At 28.2% G+C, this 18,583-nt stretch overlaps 2 protein-coding genes and 2 long non-coding RNA genes across 10 annotated transcripts; 2 read left to right on the forward strand and 2 right to left on the reverse strand.

Annotated features, from left to right (window-relative positions):
• Positions 1-163: 163 nt before the first annotated feature.
• Positions 164-1,866, reverse strand: LOC143197605 (uncharacterized). 2 transcript variants are annotated; one of them, XR_013006030.1, is made up of 5 exons: positions 1,731-1,866; positions 1,460-1,529; positions 1,339-1,407; positions 1,209-1,288; positions 164-1,118 (listed from the first exon to the last, which is right to left on the reverse strand). It is a non-coding gene; the product is annotated as an uncharacterized LOC143197605 (long non-coding RNA). The 2 variants fall into 2 exon arrangements; XR_013006029.1 differs by lacking the exon at positions 1,731-1,866 and having other exon boundaries at positions 1,460-1,600.
• Positions 1,867-4,869: 3,003 nt separating this feature from the next.
• On the reverse strand, positions 4,870-5,211 carry LOC143197606 (uncharacterized). Its single transcript, XR_013006031.1, has 2 exons — positions 5,072-5,211; positions 4,870-4,920 (listed from the first exon to the last, which is right to left on the reverse strand). It is a non-coding gene; the product is annotated as an uncharacterized LOC143197606 (long non-coding RNA).
• A 1,151-nt stretch (positions 5,212-6,362) lies between these two features.
• On the forward strand, positions 6,363-11,141 carry LOC143197321 (leucine-rich repeats and immunoglobulin-like domains protein 3). Its single transcript, XM_076405686.1, has 11 exons — positions 6,363-6,749; positions 6,863-7,006; positions 7,057-7,200; positions 7,253-7,396; positions 7,451-7,670; positions 7,727-7,889; positions 7,943-8,361; positions 8,416-8,592; positions 8,653-8,772; positions 8,830-8,992; positions 9,048-11,141. Exons 1-11 carry the CDS (start codon positions 6,580-6,582, stop codon positions 9,374-9,376), a joined length of 2,193 nt encoding a protein of 730 aa, XP_076261801.1. The 5' UTR covers positions 6,363-6,579; the 3' UTR covers positions 9,377-11,141.
• A 2,236-nt stretch (positions 11,142-13,377) lies between these two features.
• Positions 13,378-18,234, forward strand: Zw (glucose-6-phosphate 1-dehydrogenase Zw). Of its 6 annotated transcripts, none has more exons than XM_076405689.1 (8): positions 13,381-13,754; positions 14,452-14,570; positions 14,787-15,151; positions 15,206-15,584; positions 15,728-15,944; positions 16,007-16,212; positions 16,359-16,400; positions 16,897-17,362. In XM_076405689.1, exons 1-8 carry the CDS (start codon positions 13,733-13,735, stop codon positions 17,161-17,163), a joined length of 1,617 nt encoding a protein of 538 aa, XP_076261804.1. In that variant the 5' UTR covers positions 13,381-13,732; the 3' UTR covers positions 17,164-17,362. The 6 variants fall into 6 exon arrangements, with proteins under 6 accessions (XP_076261808.1, XP_076261804.1, XP_076261803.1 ...); XM_076405688.1 differs by lacking the exon at positions 13,381-13,754 and adding an exon at positions 14,016-14,382; XM_076405690.1 differs by lacking the exon at positions 13,381-13,754 and adding an exon at positions 14,027-14,114 and having other exon boundaries at positions 16,897-18,234.
• The last annotated feature ends 349 nt before the right edge of the window (positions 18,235-18,583 follow it).

Genomic DNA, 18,583 nt, shown 5'->3' on the forward strand with positions numbered 1-18,583 from the left:
AGAACCACAAAATATAGACTTAGAATGCGAATTATCCCCTGTATAAAAATGTAACCAAATTATGCTCTGCCACGCCACCAGAGGTCGCGCAAAGTTTAACAAGGGGGGATTAAAAAATAAGAATAAAATCTATTTATATTACAGGGGGAAATCAAAAAATGCATTAATAAAATATTTTATTTAAATTCTAGTTAACATTTGTTTAAAATATTTTCTAAATGCATAAAAAAAAATGTAATATGACAACTGATAACTTATTTTCTAATTGTACAATAATTATTGTCGTAAATATTATAACATAAAAATGTATAAAATAAGCCAACGATAGTAGTTACATAGTACAATTTTGATTATGAAACCTCCTTTTCTTTTTTATGTATTTTTATGGGTGCTTAACTGGACCTTATCCATAAGATATGTCGCCATGCAAAATTTTTAATTTTTTCCCTTTGCAATCCTGTTTACTTTTTTCATCCACCAGAACAAGCAACACCTAATTATTACTTTTCTTATTATATTTGCCCCTTCTGGATATTGAATACAAGTAATGGTTTTAAAAAAGAGTGACATTTGCTGACATAACATCCTATCAAGAATATCCTTTAAATTTGTTTTGGCACATACTTTGGGCAATACATAAAAAATTCTAGAGATGGCTTCGAAAACATATGAATTGAAACAAGTTCCTGGTATCATAGGATAACATTTGTCATACTGGCGAGCTTTAATAAATTCTGTATGGGTATCATTTTCCCAATACAGAATTTTTGACTTACAACCTTCACATTTAATTAACATTAATAATCTGGCAAGGAAACCATGTATTTGTTCTAATATTCCTCTGCATTTTTTTTATATGTGTAGGAACTATTATGGGTGATAATGTGAAGGCTATTGTAGATTGGTTGTTAATTACCACATCGCTTGTAAAAAAACATTGAAAGTTATCCAAACCTCCTTCTAAACATCTTCTTCACAATTGGCTCCTGATGATCTTAGAGACAAAAATTGTTGATAATGAGGCTTTTGAATGCCGAGACGAAATGGTCAAATGTCGGAGAAACTTCTCTAATCCCCTAGCTTCTAATATTTCCAAAATAATTTTCCAATCTATCCTGCTGAAATGGTCTAATCATTACAAATTTTCTCTTCTGTAGTACTATGTATGTACTATTTATTCTATTAACTTCTTTAGAAGCAGAAATTACCTGTTTGTATTCTGGGCTTTTTGGAGTTAACATAAGTTGTCGAGTAACACTAACTGAAGATAGTATCCTACCTCTAGATTCTATAAAACAAAAATTAACAAAGTAATAAAAAGATATTACACACACTTACTTGTACTTTTTGGTATTGTATGGTCTGGCTCCATGCTGCCTGAAGTTGAAGGAATATCTTCCTCTATTTCTATATGATCTGTATAGAGACCTAATATAATTTTAAATATTGAGGTACTTACTTTTTACACTATTTAGGTTGCATCTTTGTTAAACAGTGGTCTGCCACATTTGGGTCTAGAATCTTCTGCTCTAAAATGCAAAGAGCAACCCTTTTCAAGCCATTTCTGGCGTAAAACAAAACTCTTGGGAAAACGATACATTCGGTTAGAACCACAAAATATTGAAATATTAAAACATTGACATAAAAATTAAAACATTGATTTCGAGTCTGTATATTTTGTGGTTAGAACCTTCACTTGATAAACGCTCACGTTATATTTTATAACATACATAATTAAAATCGAAAGATCTGAAATCTGTAATCTTTCTCTCGGCGGCCCTCTGGCGGTGAAGCAGTACACTGAGACTATGGTTACGGGTGTGCCCATTTAAGTTCCCATTCTATATTTCAATGTTTTGTGCATAGAATAAACAATTGAAAAGAATAAACTAGTGTTGGGAACTACCGACTATCGACTTTTTTGTAAGTCGCTAATTTCGGCCCGACTAATTTTGTTACTATTTACTATCGACTGTTTCAGTCGTGTATTTTTAATTACTATTTTTGGATCTACTAGTTTTATTCGACTGATTTTTAACGTTCTGGCTCTGTCGTCCTAACCGCGACCTTGACAAAAATGTATCCCATTTAGGCTTACATAGATTTATATGTAAAATATACAGTTTTATGATTTTTTTGGTAATTTGCTTATAAATAACAACATATTGTATATTAATATCATTTTGGAACGATACTTTTCCAGATTTCTAATGTAATAGGGTAAAATGATTAAAATAGTGAATAATAAAAAGTAAAATACTTTTGACTGTTTTTATGGCAATAATAGGTAATATTTCGATTACTCTCTCAATTTATGTTAAGAAATATTTCTGTTCGATATTAAATAAAGCCTTTACTTTATATAAAAAAGCTCTATTATTTTATTCTTAATTATGTCATGAATCTTTTTTTTCTATGATTAGGTACATGTTTAATTTTTATTTAGTTTTTATCGTTATTGCACATCTTTAGTTTTTAGGTTTTGTTTAAATTCTATTGCACTGACTATATTTATTATAGTGTATTATTTGAAAACAGCAATTTAACATATTAAAATCCGATAAAACATTTGTGGGGTATTATTCCATTCCATAGAAAATTCCATTCCTTTTTAGATACCCACAGAACATTCAAATATAAAAATAATTCTACTTGGTTAAAATGAAATTATTAATTATATATTAATATTATTCCGTAATAACTTTTTTCCTTTTCTTTTTTAAAGTTAGTACGTGAACGAATATGAACATCTTCGTCTCGCTTATACTACCATTTGAAAATATAAGCACATATATAATTAAGTGCTCCAAACAATTATCTCCGTCCTTTCCTCACTCAAAATTTACAAAATTTATACAGGAAAGGATTCGTATACATCTTCGTCTGACATTACTAACTAAAAAAACAGTGGAACCGTGCATTTGACTGAAAATAGTAATTACTATTTTCAGTCAAAGTAGTTTTTCCTAGTTTTTTGACTATCGACTGTATGTACTGTTTTACGACTATCGGATGTTTCGACTGTTTTGAGTCGGTAGTTCCCAACGCTAGAATATATATATGTATTCTCAATATTTTGTGCTCAGGCTTTTCTGTTCCACCGCAAGTCAGCCCAAATTCAGCACGCTATCTGCAAAGGCAATGGCCTGTATAGTCTACTCTTCCCACTTCTCTGCAAAAGAAGTAAACTCCCAACCCACCAGAAAGCGACTCTGTATAGTCCGTCCAGTCTCTCTCTACGAAGCACAGGTGTGGTACAGGTATGTCTCTGAGAGACAACTTGAACTACTCCAAGTGTTTCAATCCAAAAAAAGTCCGCGCGTTACTCAATGCTCCATGATTTATAAGAAACATCAACACTCACCTAGAATCAGGAATCCCGTTTGTGAAAAATGTCATAGACATGCTCAGTGGGAGGTTCTCCATAGGAACCTTAGAACACGACAACACCGTGATAAAATCCCTACCCATCCACAAACGCCGGTAGTAAACAAACTGGACCCTGGACTACGACAGTCCCAGTCGTAATCCAGGGTCTCCGTCGCCACAAAACAATCATACCCCGAACCCGAAGCGACATCAACCAAAGTTCATTTGGTTCTAGCTGGTCAATCTGGTTTAAAAAAATCCCTCTGTTTTGTGGAAGAAAATTATTCTTGTTGTGTTGGAAGTAGTTAATTCATTAATTAGGTTTGTCCATCAAAAAGTAAAAAAAAACTGTAGTAAGTAGTAATATTTAGACATTTATTTTAATCATGTAATGATTTAATTTTTATTTTGTAGAAGAGTGTACCTACAATTTGTTGAGACTGAAAGTGGAAGAAAATGAAATTAGAATAAGAGAAGAAGAAATTAGATAGGATTCTGCCAGGATGGGAAAAATGATACTTCAAAAAGTTAAATTTGTTGACAGAGTCGACCTGGATCGAATCCTAATAATTTAATGGCTGCTTCTCTGAAGGTGGAACAAACAAGGAAAACAGAATGCATTTTGTAAATATACAATGTGCCAACTAAAAGCTGGAGGTACTTAATTCATTAATGGGATTATTTGGAGATTTTTAGGCCATTTTCACTTCTTTCATATATATATATTGTGCTTGGTTTAATGTTTATGTGTAAATGGCTTTTGGAGTTCATGTCAATTGTTTAAATATGTAAATTAATTTAAATACACTGTTATAAAATTTGAAAGGTTGGACATGTATTAATTACTTTTTTATATTTGATTTTATTCAATAATTTGTTAAATAAAATGTTATTTTAAAAATTTTCCAATGTTTATTTACCTCCTATATACTTTCAACATACTCAAAATATGGAATATTAAATCAAATTTATATATATATATATATATATATATATATATATATATGTATATATATATATATATATATATATATAGATATACAGAATATATATTCAAAACAGTTCAATGTTACCGCGGCAACTCTTGAGTTTTAGTACATATCGGCTCTGATATATAAAAAAATTTTAATCTAAATAAAATAATCAAACAAAACAGTTATGTATTATAATTTATTGTAACATTATAGTACATCTAATGCATATATTATCGAAGAACTTAAAACTGCAATTAATTATACAGCCACAATAATTTATAAGTTAGAGTTGTTTTATTATATATACATTGAACTTTTTTCCACATTAGTATAGGTAGATTTCTAGGCGCTTTATTATGTAGTAGTATCCCCCGAAGGCCTAATCCACCTAATTAACAATTGTATGTCTGAGTAATGTATTTTACTTTCATTAGAGAGTATATTTATGTTTTATGCTTAGTTCTTCTTTCCTTCGATGCAATATTTGCTGGTAAAGTCATTATGACATTACTATATTTCTCCTTAGTTTATTCAGTTACTACCTGTATATATTTTTCTTGATAAAACTATACCATATCTGTAAAACAGTTAGTATTATTTTCCTCCTCAAACATTTTAACCAAATGTTCATGTGTATTCTGTATAATAACACACATGCTTATAAAGCTTTTACACTCTATAATACAATCCTTTCCTTTTCCTTTAAAGTATACTAATTGTATAATGACCTTTAGTTGTTTTCTCTTTCACCACCCTGTCTTGGTAATTGTCAGCATTGAATCATAAATCAACATTCATAAAGTTGTATATATTACTGTCACTTTCAGAAACACTAATCAAATTAATAAGCAAGCTGTTTATTTCCAATCTATCAAAAACTTGCTCAAGATTCTACCATTTGTCAATTTCTTCTTCAATGTGTCTAATTGGGTTCACACAAACTGAAGGTATTATTTTCGACTATGCTTCTTTCTATAAATCTAGACAGTTCTGGTTTGAATATCCTCCTCGACCTGAATATCTATTGTAATAATTCTTTGCAATACCCCATATCAACTCAATTGGATAAAAAATGCAGTGATAGGGAGGAAGCCATAATACTCTGTGGTCATAACATTCAGTTATCTGATCTACCATGTATCTTCTATCAGGTTTATTTTTCCATCAACTACGTTGTCTTTACATTATATTTATTATCATCTAACCATGAGTGATCCAATGTACCATTCTGAAATATTGATGTCTCATTTAAATACATAAATTGATATAATAATTCTTCCTTGATTTTGACAGACGTTTGACAAACGGACAAATTTTGTAGACTATTTCGGTTACATTTTCGAACTTCTCTAACAGAATTCTATCTCTTTTTATAGAATAAAATGTGAAGGAAAATATTGTCTGACTCTAAAACCAATTTAAAACTTTTGACAGACACATATTGGCCACGTGTCTCATTACTGTTTTGAATTGACAATATACGCATGCGCAAAATCCGAAATTATTTGCCAATTAATGTATGCAACTCTTAAATTTAATTAAATTTTAAATTAATAACTATATGATTCTTAGAGTAGAAACTATAGGCCAATGTGAATTATATGAAAATAAAGATATCTCAACTGTTACTTAAATATTTATTCTTCAGTTGTGTTATTTATATATACATAGCTACATAATAGTAAATTTTAAAATTGAATTAATAAAAAAAAACATATGTATATTTATAATAATATATTTTAGTCTTTAATTAATATTAATTTTTTATTGACAGTAAAATACCAAAATTTGCGCCATTTGCATTGTGAGCTGCCTGACTATAGTTAAATTTTAATAGATAATCTTAATGAATAATAGAGGAATTAAATCGAAACTAAATAGATTAAAAATTATGTCATTAAAATTATAGTGTACAGTTTTAGAATTTCCAATTTTTATGAATAGAAAAATCTATTTACAAGTGATACCAACTGTTGAAGACTATGTTGCTAATGACCTTGAACAGGTTAGCCAATATCCATTGCTTATATCAGAATATTAACAGAGGCGTCATGTAATTCAGTATGTTAAAAATAATATGATTTTTGCGTATTTTGTGATAAATAATGTAGTTTTTTGAGTATTTAAGTGTTGTTTTTGGTATAAATTATGAAATTCCAGGGACAAATGCCGCGCTTTCGGCATTTTTGTTACAGAAACTAAAGAACTATGGTTTATTATAGTGTGTTTTTCCAAAATGGTGGGTGTTTGTTTTTGGGTTTCATACATGGTTTTGTTATTTAGTTCGTTTACTTACGCGAAAACAAAATGTGGAAAAGGTTGTCGCTGTTTAGATACATTTATCGATTGCGCCTCCAAAGGGTTAATAACTGTTCCCCAAAATATCCCTAAATGGGCAGCTCACTTGTAAGTACTTATGTTAAATTTAATTAGATAAATTATCATACAATGAGATATTCTATAAATTATGCCGTATTATTTAGTACAATATAATAACTATGTTTTCTAATCTATTTCAGAGAGATGAATCGAAATAAGCTAACAGTTATAGAACCTTTAACTTTTCATGATTTTGAACAACTTAAGATTCTAAAACTCAAAAGAAACCAAATTAATACCCTAAAGGATGGGGCATTCTATGGATTAAAGAAAATTGAGAAATTGTAAACCTGTTGCTTAATATGACTACAAAATAATGCTTATTTAATTGTAGATTGCTAGACAATAATTATATTACTGTTATTACCAAAGGATGGCTTTATGGGTTGGAGTCCCTAAAAGAGCTCTCTTTAAGTCATAATCATATAAGCCAAATAAATGATGATGCATGGGAGTTTTGTGATACTTTGGCAGCTTTGTGCGTATTTTATTATTAGTTTAGACAGATCTGTTACTTATGATTTTTGTAGGGATATATCATTTAACAATTTAGATTCAATAAAAGAAGATACATTTAAAAATCTAGCATCTTTACAAAAATTGAATTTAAATAGTAATAATATTATGGCTATAAAGGACACTGCATTTTCACATTTACCAAAACTTAAATCTTTGTAAGTTTTCCTACCGAGTAATATACTATTGTTATTTTAATACTATGTTTTCAGATATTTGAACAATAATCGGATATATTGGACAATTGAGGATGGAAGTGGAGTGTTTCAAGGTTTAGATGAATTAACAAGGTTTCATCTTATGGAGAATAATATTACATCAATAAATTCTAATGCATTTTTGGGTTTGAAAAATGTCACCTATATAAATTTGGCTAATAATAACATAACATCTGTTCAAAATAATGCTTTTTATAAAGTTCCAGCTCTTAAGGTGAGCTATACTTAATACACCTTTAAATATCCTTGATTTTTTTTCTTTTTATATAGCAACTATTAATTAATTCAACTAGTCTTTTGTGTGACCGTAATTTGAAATGGTTCTTAGAATGGCTCAGTTTAAAAAATATTACACTGCAAGCTTCTTGTGGTTATCCAGACTGGTTGAGAGGAATGCTTATTTCAAATATAAGTGCGAGCAATTTAACTTGGGGTTCGTTTGGGTTTTATATTATGTTTTTGATAACTTTAGTATATTTCTTTTAGATGAGTTGCCTAAACCTCGGTTAATTGAAGAACCTGCTCTTGAAATAATGGCACTAAAAGGTAAAAATGTTACATTAAATTGTAAAGCTGTTTCAAGTTCAACAAGCAACATGACATTTTTATGGAGAAAAGATAATGAGGAACTTATTAACCCAAATGTTAAGGTTATGTCACGTACATATCCGGATGGGAAGTCAGTAGAGACAAGTTCTGTGTTGAATTTATTCTCCGTGGATAATTCGCATGCAGGGAAATATCAGTGTGTAGTTAGTAACAGTTATGGAACTACATATTCTGTAAAATCACTAATATCAGTGCTTGTTTACCCAACATTTCTAAAGACACCAAAGAATGTTCAAGTACAAGCTGGGGAAACTGCAAAGTTGGAATGTGCAGCAACGGGTGAACCTCCACCTGAGGTAAAAACTATTATTTTTTAATTGTTATAAATTGTAACTAAATTAATTTTCTAGGTTGCTTGGCATAAAGATGGAGGAAATGATTTTCCAGCAGCTACAGAGAGACGAATGCATGTTTTACCAGCAGATGATGTGTTTTTTATTGTAAATGTTAGTCCAATTGATGCAGGAGTATATAGTTGTACGGCACATAATGCAGCTGGAATTGCAACAGCTGATGCAAAGTTAGAAGTATGTATTTTTCATATTAAATGTTTTTTTGTTATTACTGATTATATATTATATTGTTAGGTTCTTCAAAAACCTCATGTTATAAAAGGACCTGAAGATAGGGAATTAGCTGCAGGAGAACCTATTGTTTTGCAATGTATGGTACAGGGTGTTCCAAAACCCACTATAACATGGTTTAAGGTAAGTGTATTATTATGAATAAATTTCTTATAATAATATCGCTTAATTATATCCTAGGATAATGAACCTCTTGTAGCAACTGAGCGTCATTTCATTATCGCAGAAAATCAAGTGATTGTTATTGTTGATTCATTTCATAATGATTCTGGTATTTATGAATGTCATCTAAATAATTCCTTAGGTCAAGAAATAGGAAGAAGTAGAATTATAATTAAGCCAAGTGAGTTGATCGATTAAATTTTTTTTTGTAATGACAAGAAAATTGAAATTTTTAGGCGTATTAGATACCAGCAATATATTGGGTATCATCATTATAGCAGTAGTTTGTTGTGCAGTAATTACATCTCTAATATGGGTAGCTATTATTTATCAAACTCATCGAAGCAGTTGTCCTAAGGAACCAACGCCGATACATCCTACTGAATTACCAGAAAGTACAGATTGCGCATCTGAGAGATCATCTTGCAAGGATAGTGGAACAGGTGACTCGGCTAGACGATCGAGCGATGACTTTGAATTTTCGGTTTTGCTTCATAGCTGCCCCAGGTCGGATCATGATCGGCTTAATGGTCAAGCTTGCGAGATGGCGGAAAAGATTACATAAGCAACTGAGGACTGTCTTTAGGGTAGGCATAGTTATAAGGTTTTTTCTTGATATTAAGTTTAATTCATTTATTATGTATTTGGTTAGGGCCAGGGAAATTACGAACAGTTCCTTATATTTTTGTTTTTAGTAGACGTCCAATATACCAAACAAAAGAGTTTTGATACATTAATATTAATCACAAAATTATATCTCAGGGTATATATTTTCAAATAATTTATAATACAAATGAATACTATTTAGGCCCATTACCTAAAAGGAAAATATAAACAATATTTAGCACTTACATACTGATCTCCTAATATAATTGACATCATAGATTACAGTACTGTTCTGAAAATTATTTTTAATTGATATTTAATCTATTATATTTCATTTTACCGTAATTCAGAACATTTTTGAAAAAAAATTTTTTGCACAAGTTTTGATACAATAAAATTTCGTGGACACACATAACTAATAGAATAAATTAAATATTTTGTCTATTTTAATTATTACAGTTTTCCATGACATCTTATATTTTCAATAATTTCAATCAATTCAGATAAATATTTTGTGTAATAAAACACCTGATAATACGAGAGCTGATTAAATTGTTATGAAATTGAAAATAGCTCGGGTTTATCGTTATTTAGATTTTTTCCCTTATCGTCGGGCTTTTCTTATTAAAAACGTTAACTTTAGTCATATCAAGAAAAAACTACTTAAAATATTTTATTGCATTCTATTTATATTTTAAGCCTGTTTTAATTTTAGTATTATTACAGCAGTACAATCTTATTAAGCGGTATAAGGACGCTAGATATTTTCAATTATATTGTTGATATGTTTTTATCATTATTGGGTGTCTTGGAAAAACTGTTTGTTGAATTGAATAGCAGTTTTTGCATCTATTTTTTGTTAATCCATTTTAGCCCAAAAGAGGCCCTGTAAATAGTCGTTTTGTTCCTGTTTTTAAGTTTTAACTTTCTTATGGGCTTTGTAAAGCTAGTTTTTAAGTTATGTATCTTGTGATATTATTTAGAAAGGTATTATCTTTTACTTTTTGTCCGTTTTTTTGAGGCTATTATTTTAAAATCGATAATGATAGTCATAGAGTTTTAAAGGTAGATCCCTTATTCGGTGACGTAGATATTAGGCAATGAGACTAAAATTTCATCTACTTTTGTTTTTTTTCAAATAGTGCTCTATTAACACTATACATATTTTTTCAATGGGTCTACGTTTAACACGAATGCAGGACCATATTCATGTTTTCACCTACAAGTATTATTTTTTATGTATCTAGTAAATTTAATACGGGATCCAATGTGACTTCACCTGTTTTATTTAGAAAGTAGGTGTAGTTCCTTTGGAATAATAGAATACTACCCGAAGGTACAACTATACTTAATTCCTTTATTTTAAGTAAATTTTATTTATATGTATTTGTTTGTTCATGAATGTGTTTTTATTTATTTAATATGTGTGCATGACTTGTGGAATGAGTGTTTCTATTAGTATGTAAGTAATTTGAATGTTTTTAAATTAACATGAAAGTACCTTTATTAAAACTTGATGGGAAAATAGGAAGTATTTATTTTAAATATGTTTTGCCAATATTTTGTACTTCCTATTTATTTATTCTCATTAAATTGACACTAAAATATATATATATTAGTTAAAAAGTAAGTATTGTTAAATTCTTAAGTTCATATTTTGATTTGATAGTATTATCATTGTGATGTACCTATATTTTTGTCTTAAATAAACATCTTCTACCAGTTTTGTTTTAGTTTGAATTGATTTTCCATTATGTTACACACAATATACTGCATAGTGCATGTTATCCCTTATAAGCATGACTACTTGTAGCAATCTAATAAGCAAACTGATAATATGATCAATACAGTTGTCAATATATTTTATATGAAGGCTATTTGAATCCATAAAGCATGTAATGAATTATCCATTATGTAAAGATAAAAAGGTACGTTATGTTCTATATAAATAAATTTAATCTAAGGTTGTAGATTAATGGTGATATTTTAGTTTAATTAGAACTTTTATTGTAATTAAATAAAATGATAGTCTACTTAAATATAGACAAGGTTAGTGGTCTAGGATCAATATCTTTATCGAATGAGGTAAATATTATAACCGCAACATATTAGAAAAATCACAAAGTAAAATATTCCATAATATACTATATTCTATTTCATAATAATATTCCACAATATCTATACTGATATCAAAATTCAAAAATTTAACTTTACCGTTTAGACATTAAGAGACAAGAACGGAAAAAGGTTAGATATACAAATAATGAGCAAAAAGCAACAAGTTGCATAATATTTTTCAATACATAGATTTTTAGACAAATAACCTTTTCATATAATAATTTTAAGTTAATTATCATAAGATAATTATAATCTTTTCGTAAGAGGTAAAAATGTTATATATGAGCGCAATTTCTTATAAATAAATAAACATTTTAGGATTATGAACCCATAAAAACATGATCTTACGATTTTTGATGAAATTTTCAAAAGTGATGAAATAGTATCAATATAGTTTCATAATTCTATTATTTTTATACATAATTTAACTTAATTCTTTGGATATAATATATTTTTGATATACAAATATGTATTAAAAACATACAGGTAATACATATTCGCTTAAAATAGTATTGATACTATTAAATTCGCAAATCAACAATCAATCTTGGCTTTTAGTCTTATTAAATATTTAGCATAATAGATATGAATTGTCTAGCGAGATCTTATAATCTTATAATTTAAGTTTCAATGTATTGTTGCATAGCTGGAGTGTATGCTACTTAACCAAAAAACCAAATGCCATGTTAAATTTTGAACATTACACTATATTTGTTAGCTGGTTCTAAATTGGTTCACCTACTTGTATATATATATATATATATATATATATATATATATATATATATATATATATATATATATATATATATATATATATATATATAAATGAACAACGATAAATGTGCCTATTTAAATTAGATATTAAAATACATTATTTAGATAATAAGGAATGTATTTTTAGTAATGAAAAGACAGTACAAAATAAAGTACGAAGAAGACAGTACATAGATAAATTTATGTATTGTGAGCGCAAGCGATAATAACGTAATTTAGTGGTGTTAAATTAAATATATTTTATATTTTAATATTTAAGGCAATAATAAACTGAAAGTTAATACGAAACTTATCATATGGATGATGCTTTAATTAATAAAATTAAAATACCTACCCAACTATATATATGATTTTTCTACATAAAAAGATCAAGTTTCTCCAAAACGGCTTTAATTTTCACTTTTATTCTTATTTCCTGAATAAGGTAAAAGTTAAATATAGATTTTTATCAGTCAAAATCAAATTTGCATTCCTTCAATATGACAAATATTTTCATGTGCGTGCAACAGAAACAATGTTATGTTTTCAAGGTCAGTTGCATGCAATTTCAATTTTTTAAACGTATGTTCTCATTGATTTTCTGACATATTTCATTGAACTTGATCATGATTATTGAAAAGCATATATATATATATATATATATATATATATATATATATATATATATATATATATATATATATATATATATATATATATATATATATATATATATATATATATATATATTTATATATATATATTATATGGTATCTTAAACACAATAATAATACATTTGTTTGTTTTAAACACTTTTAAGTGTGGTGTATTTAATTTTTATTAACTTGATATTCATTATTGTTTGAAGTTCCATGAATTAAAATTTCTTATATATGTCATCTTGTGTTTTCACTAATAATATAATTTCCGTTTCTTGCTAATAAAAATTTATATTGCAATAACATTTTTTATATTTTTAATAACGTAATAATATATTTTTGAGACAGCGTATATATTAATGCATTTGCGTCATTGAATCCATTAAATAACCCGAAACTATTTGAAAATAATTGAAAGTCTAGTATCATTAAATAAATTTATTATAAATTTCAAATAAGGCGGCAGGTCTGGCCGTTACACCAAAATTGTCGGTCATCGTTTTTGCTTGGGTACACCTCTATAATTTTTGTTCAAACTTTATTAGTGGATTGTATTTTTCATGTAATATTGGGCAACTAGTAGTCTAATTTTATTGAAGTGCTGATAATATATTTACATTTGAAAACAATATATTATCAGATTTTATGAATGATTAAATATATTTTGTGAAAATTGGTATAAAACATCACGAAAATTATTTATCAATAATTTGCCGCTGTACCACCTTTCGGTGTGTTTTGTGTTTCTTTAGTGTACTTATAGATTATTGAATTTAACAAAAATGACTACACAAAATGTACAGAGTAAGTATAATATATATTTTAAGTTGAATTAGTATGTGTAAAATGTTTCTTCAGCGTTATACAATTTTTCGAATATTAAATTTCATTTGATTTTCTTATATTTATATTTTTCGTTTGTTCTAATCAGATATAAAATAGTATGAATATTTAAAAATATTAATCCGGATCTCTAAACTTGGTCACGTAAATGACTACTTTTTAGTTTGAATAAAACTGGTTTCTCTTGGAATATTTTGAATTGTTTGAAATCGCTGGTTGCATACCTAACGGTTCAACATTCTATTTACATTTTCTATTTATTTTTTAGACATCAATTAATTTTCATCAATATTTTGAAAGCAATGTTTGCTAGGTCCGATAGTAAGTTAATTGACATATATAGCCCTACGAAAATAACATCCTTCTATATGAGAATTTTGCAATGTATCTAATATCGCGTGACTAACATGCATAAACTAACCTTGAGCTAATCATAATTGTGTTTTATGCTGGAAAGTATGTTATTGAAAAGATTGAAAGTCATCTGATTAGTAAGAAGTATTTTTTTGCTCATTCGGATTTATTCATTACAACGATAAGTGCTTAAAAAGTCCAAAAATGTCTTGGCGAACTCTCCCCGAATGCGATGGTATTATATTTTTTTATTAAAAATTGTTTTTCTACTAAGTATTTATATTTTGTTATTGTTTTTTTATAGACAATTCAGAGGTATGTCTGGCTTTATACCGAAAATCCCTCAAGTCCAAAGATATGGACCATGATGGAACTCATTTTGATGGACAATATCCTCATGTGTTTGTCATTCTTGGGGCCTCAGTAAGCACTTTTTTCCTATAAGTTTATTCACTAATCTTAAGTAATTGTTTATTTTTTTAGTAGTAGTGTAAATTTTTTATACTTAAGTAAATTTACCTTAATCATATATACTTTTAATAAACTAATATTTGTTTTTACAATAATGTTGGTTTTATAGTATTGATATAGTTTATTCATCAAGTATTTAATTCTTAATTTTGGTATTAAATATTTTAGGGTGATTTAGCTAGGAAAAAAATTTACCCAACTTTGTGGTGGTTACATAGAGATAATTTATTACCATCTAATACTCATTTCTTTGGGTATGCCAGAAGTAAAACATCAGTTGAGCAAATTAAATCAAAATGTGAGGAGTACATGAAGGTAAAACCAAGTGAACAACAAAAATATGAGGAATTTTGGAAACTAAATCATTACATCTCTGGAAGTTATAATGTTAGGACTGATTTTGAAAAACTCAATCAGGAGATTAGTCAGTTTGAGAAGGGACCAGTTGCTAATAGATTGTTTTACTTGGCTTTGCCACCATCTGTTTTTGAAGATGTAACAGTTTTGATAAAAAATGCTTGTATGGGTGAAAAGTAAGTTAATATTTTCACATTTAGTATATAAAGTTAATTATATTTCTTGTCTAGGGGATGGAACAGAATTATAATTGAAAAACCATTTGGAAGAGATTTAGCAACATCTCAAAAGTTGTCAGATCATTTGGCTTCATTATTTAGTGAAAACCAGATCTACCGTATTGATCATTATTTAGGTAAAGAAATGGTACAAAATCTAATGACACTCAGATTTGGAAATCGGATCTTTAATCCTACTTGGAATCGTGATAATATTGCTTCAATTCAGATATCATTCAAGGAGCCTTTTGGAACTCAAGGGAGAGGAGGATATTTTGATGAATTTGGCATTATTAGAGACATAATGCAAAACCATTTACTACAAATATTAACTCTAGTTGCAATGGAGAAACCTGCATCTTGCTTACCAGATGACATAAGAAATGAAAAGGTATATGTTTTATTTAGATTAATTGCTTGCAATAACCTTTATTTAAAAATGTAAATCAAATCTACTGGATAGTGAATATCCTTAATCTTAATAAGCCACAAAGGTTATATAATGTTTTTTTAAATAACATTATTTTTGTTCAGGTAAAAGTTTTAAAAAGTATTAGTGCTTTGGAATTAAATGATGTAGTACTAGGCCAATACGAAGGCGATCCAGATGGAGAAGGAGAAGCTAAATTAGGATATTTGGATGATCCCACAGTTCCAAATGATTCCTTAACACCTACCTACGCGGCGGCAGTTCTTCGAATTAAAAATGAACGTTGGGATGGTGTTCCTTTCATCTTAAAATGTGGCAAAGGTTAGAGATACCATTTTAAATGTTTTTTATGAGTGAACATTAATGTACTTATTTTTTAATAGCTCTTAATGAGAGAAAAGCAGAAGTGAGAGTACAATTTGAAGACGTTCCAGGAGATATATTTGATGGCAAACCAAAAAGAAATGAACTTGTTATCAGAGTTCAGCCAGGAGAAGCTCTTTATGTCAAGCTTATGGTAAAAACTCCAGGTATGGCTTTTGATATGGAAGAAACTGAATTAGACCTTACATATGGACATAGATATGCAGTAAGTATTGTTTATTTTGGTATATCTAGAAATAAGCATTAGTTTTCCTCATTTATTTTAATATGTTAATATCTGACTATAGCTTTTGTTATAAATCACATATTAAATTGCTCAGAATACATCAAAATTTAAGTAATTTTTGTTAGGATAAATCAAAATGTAATGGGGACCATGGTGACAATTGTACTGTGAGTTGTATAGAAATATGCCTGAAATTTACATTTTTTTCTTTGCATGTAATTTTATTTTTGTTTATTCTAGTTTCATTCAAATTTAGCAAAAAACGTTTTCATAAAACATATCACTTTTAAGTTTTCTCTGCTTTATAGTCTATAATGTTTCATTTCTTTGCTAAGTACAAGCAACTGATAATAATCAATTCTTTGTAACTATATTAATTTCCATGCTATAAGGAAACTTTAAATCATCATAAATCCTTGCAATGTATTTAAAATTGTCGTAGAGTGATATGTTTAATAATGGCATTATTACCTATTTTATTTATTTTACCTGAACATTTAAACATATAAAGCATGACTTTCTATGCAGTATAATTTTTTTTTCTTTTAGTTTTTCATATATTGCTGTTTTTGTTACTTTCTTTGTTTACTTAACATATTTCCAGCTTTTTAAAAGTATATCTAATTTCTACATATCTGTACTAACATATTTATTGCTTTACAGACAGTCAAACTGCCTGATGCTTACGAGCGATTAATTTTGGATGTATTTTGTGGTTCTCAAATGCACTTCGTTAGATCCGATGAGTTACATGAAGCGTGGAGAATCTTTACTCCCCTACTTCATGAAATCGAAGCTGGACGGGTAAATCCAATTCCATACAAATTTGGAAGTCGAGGGCCAAAGGAAGCTGATGAATTATCGATGAAAAACAATTTTATGTATACTGGCTCCTATAAATGGCACCAGCGTAACGTAAACCATAACTGATTCATTCCAATTTGATAATTTATATACTTTTATATTGTTGAAGATGTTGAAATTGTTTTGTGGTTAAGGTATGAAGAAATCGTATTGACAATAAATTGCACTGTTTTTATTATTATTTTTTACTATTTATGTAATGTTTTCCGTAAAAATAACTGTTATACAGTTAAATTAAATTTTAATAAACTCATATTTGAATTAATTAACTTGTTATAATATATATCTCTGTAACTAATATATAAGGTAATGATAGTATGACCCAAATAGTAAAATTAGTCATGTCTCAATTTCGGTCAACTTCATATTCTTATTAGAGGTCAATTGTGTCGTTAATTAAGTAAACAATGTTTTTTTTAACTTAATCTGTTCGTTCTATTCACGACCGGACAAATTTCCAAGTACATTATTAAATAATATTCACCGACTACTATTATATTTTGACCTTGCTTATTATAATGTTATATGATTTATATGTTTAGTTATATTTAAACCGTTCTTTAAATTTATCTAAATTTAATTACAGTTGCCTATTCAATTCATGTACCGAGTATATCAATTATATATGAAATATATCAGTTGACGTTAGAATTAAAGATTCATATTTATAATCGACATATTGGTGATGTGGGTAATCTTCTAAACCGCTCACTTGCTTCTGAAATTGCGGGTTTAAATCCTGATGTCGGCATGGATTTTTGTAATTGAATTGTTTATAGATAGGAGTGTAAATTCTGACGAGCAATAATGAGCTACAAGTCATTCCGGCGCCCAGGTTATAATGTTTGAGGATAGAGGAGATGATGTTCACGTTCATCACCAGTCGGTATTAATCAATTAGTGTCTATCAAGTTCGTGATTCGCACGCTAAACAGAACTCACTAAAAAACTAAAAGCTTGACGTAATTAAAATCCATATATTCTATGTTTATAATAGTGTGTCTATTATTGAATACGCAATTGTAACTGGTAGTGTTGAAAATCAGTATTGAAAAATAACAATGTGTTGTTAAATAAGATGGCAGTAAAAATATATACAAACTCATAAATGATCGAATAAATATTAAACATAAATAACACAGGGTCTTTTTTGTTCATAAAACATTTAGAAACTCCCAAGATATTTTGAAATTAATGTCTCATCTTTAAAATATATATTTGGTGTCACTAACTATGTAGAATAACTCCAATGGTTAATAATTTAGAGCTAGTGGTGCCAAATCTATATTTTATCAGTATAAAGTATATATAGTATAGTATATATCTGGTATAAAGTTTAATGAATGAATAACGAATCAGATTCGTTATCGATAAATAAATATCAGTGGTGGTAATTCTTCTGATCTTGCCTAAGTGCTTTAGATAAACTGCAAATTAAGTGGAGTGATTTATTTTCTATAATATTTGCATTCTATTTAGTAACATT

The sequence above is a fragment of the Rhynchophorus ferrugineus genome, unplaced genomic scaffold, assembly GCF_030347505.1.
Source record: "Rhynchophorus ferrugineus isolate W39M unplaced genomic scaffold, kcgeb_rfMv2 rfM5, whole genome shotgun sequence".
Lineage (NCBI taxonomy): Eukaryota > Metazoa > Arthropoda > Insecta > Coleoptera > Curculionidae > Rhynchophorus > Rhynchophorus ferrugineus.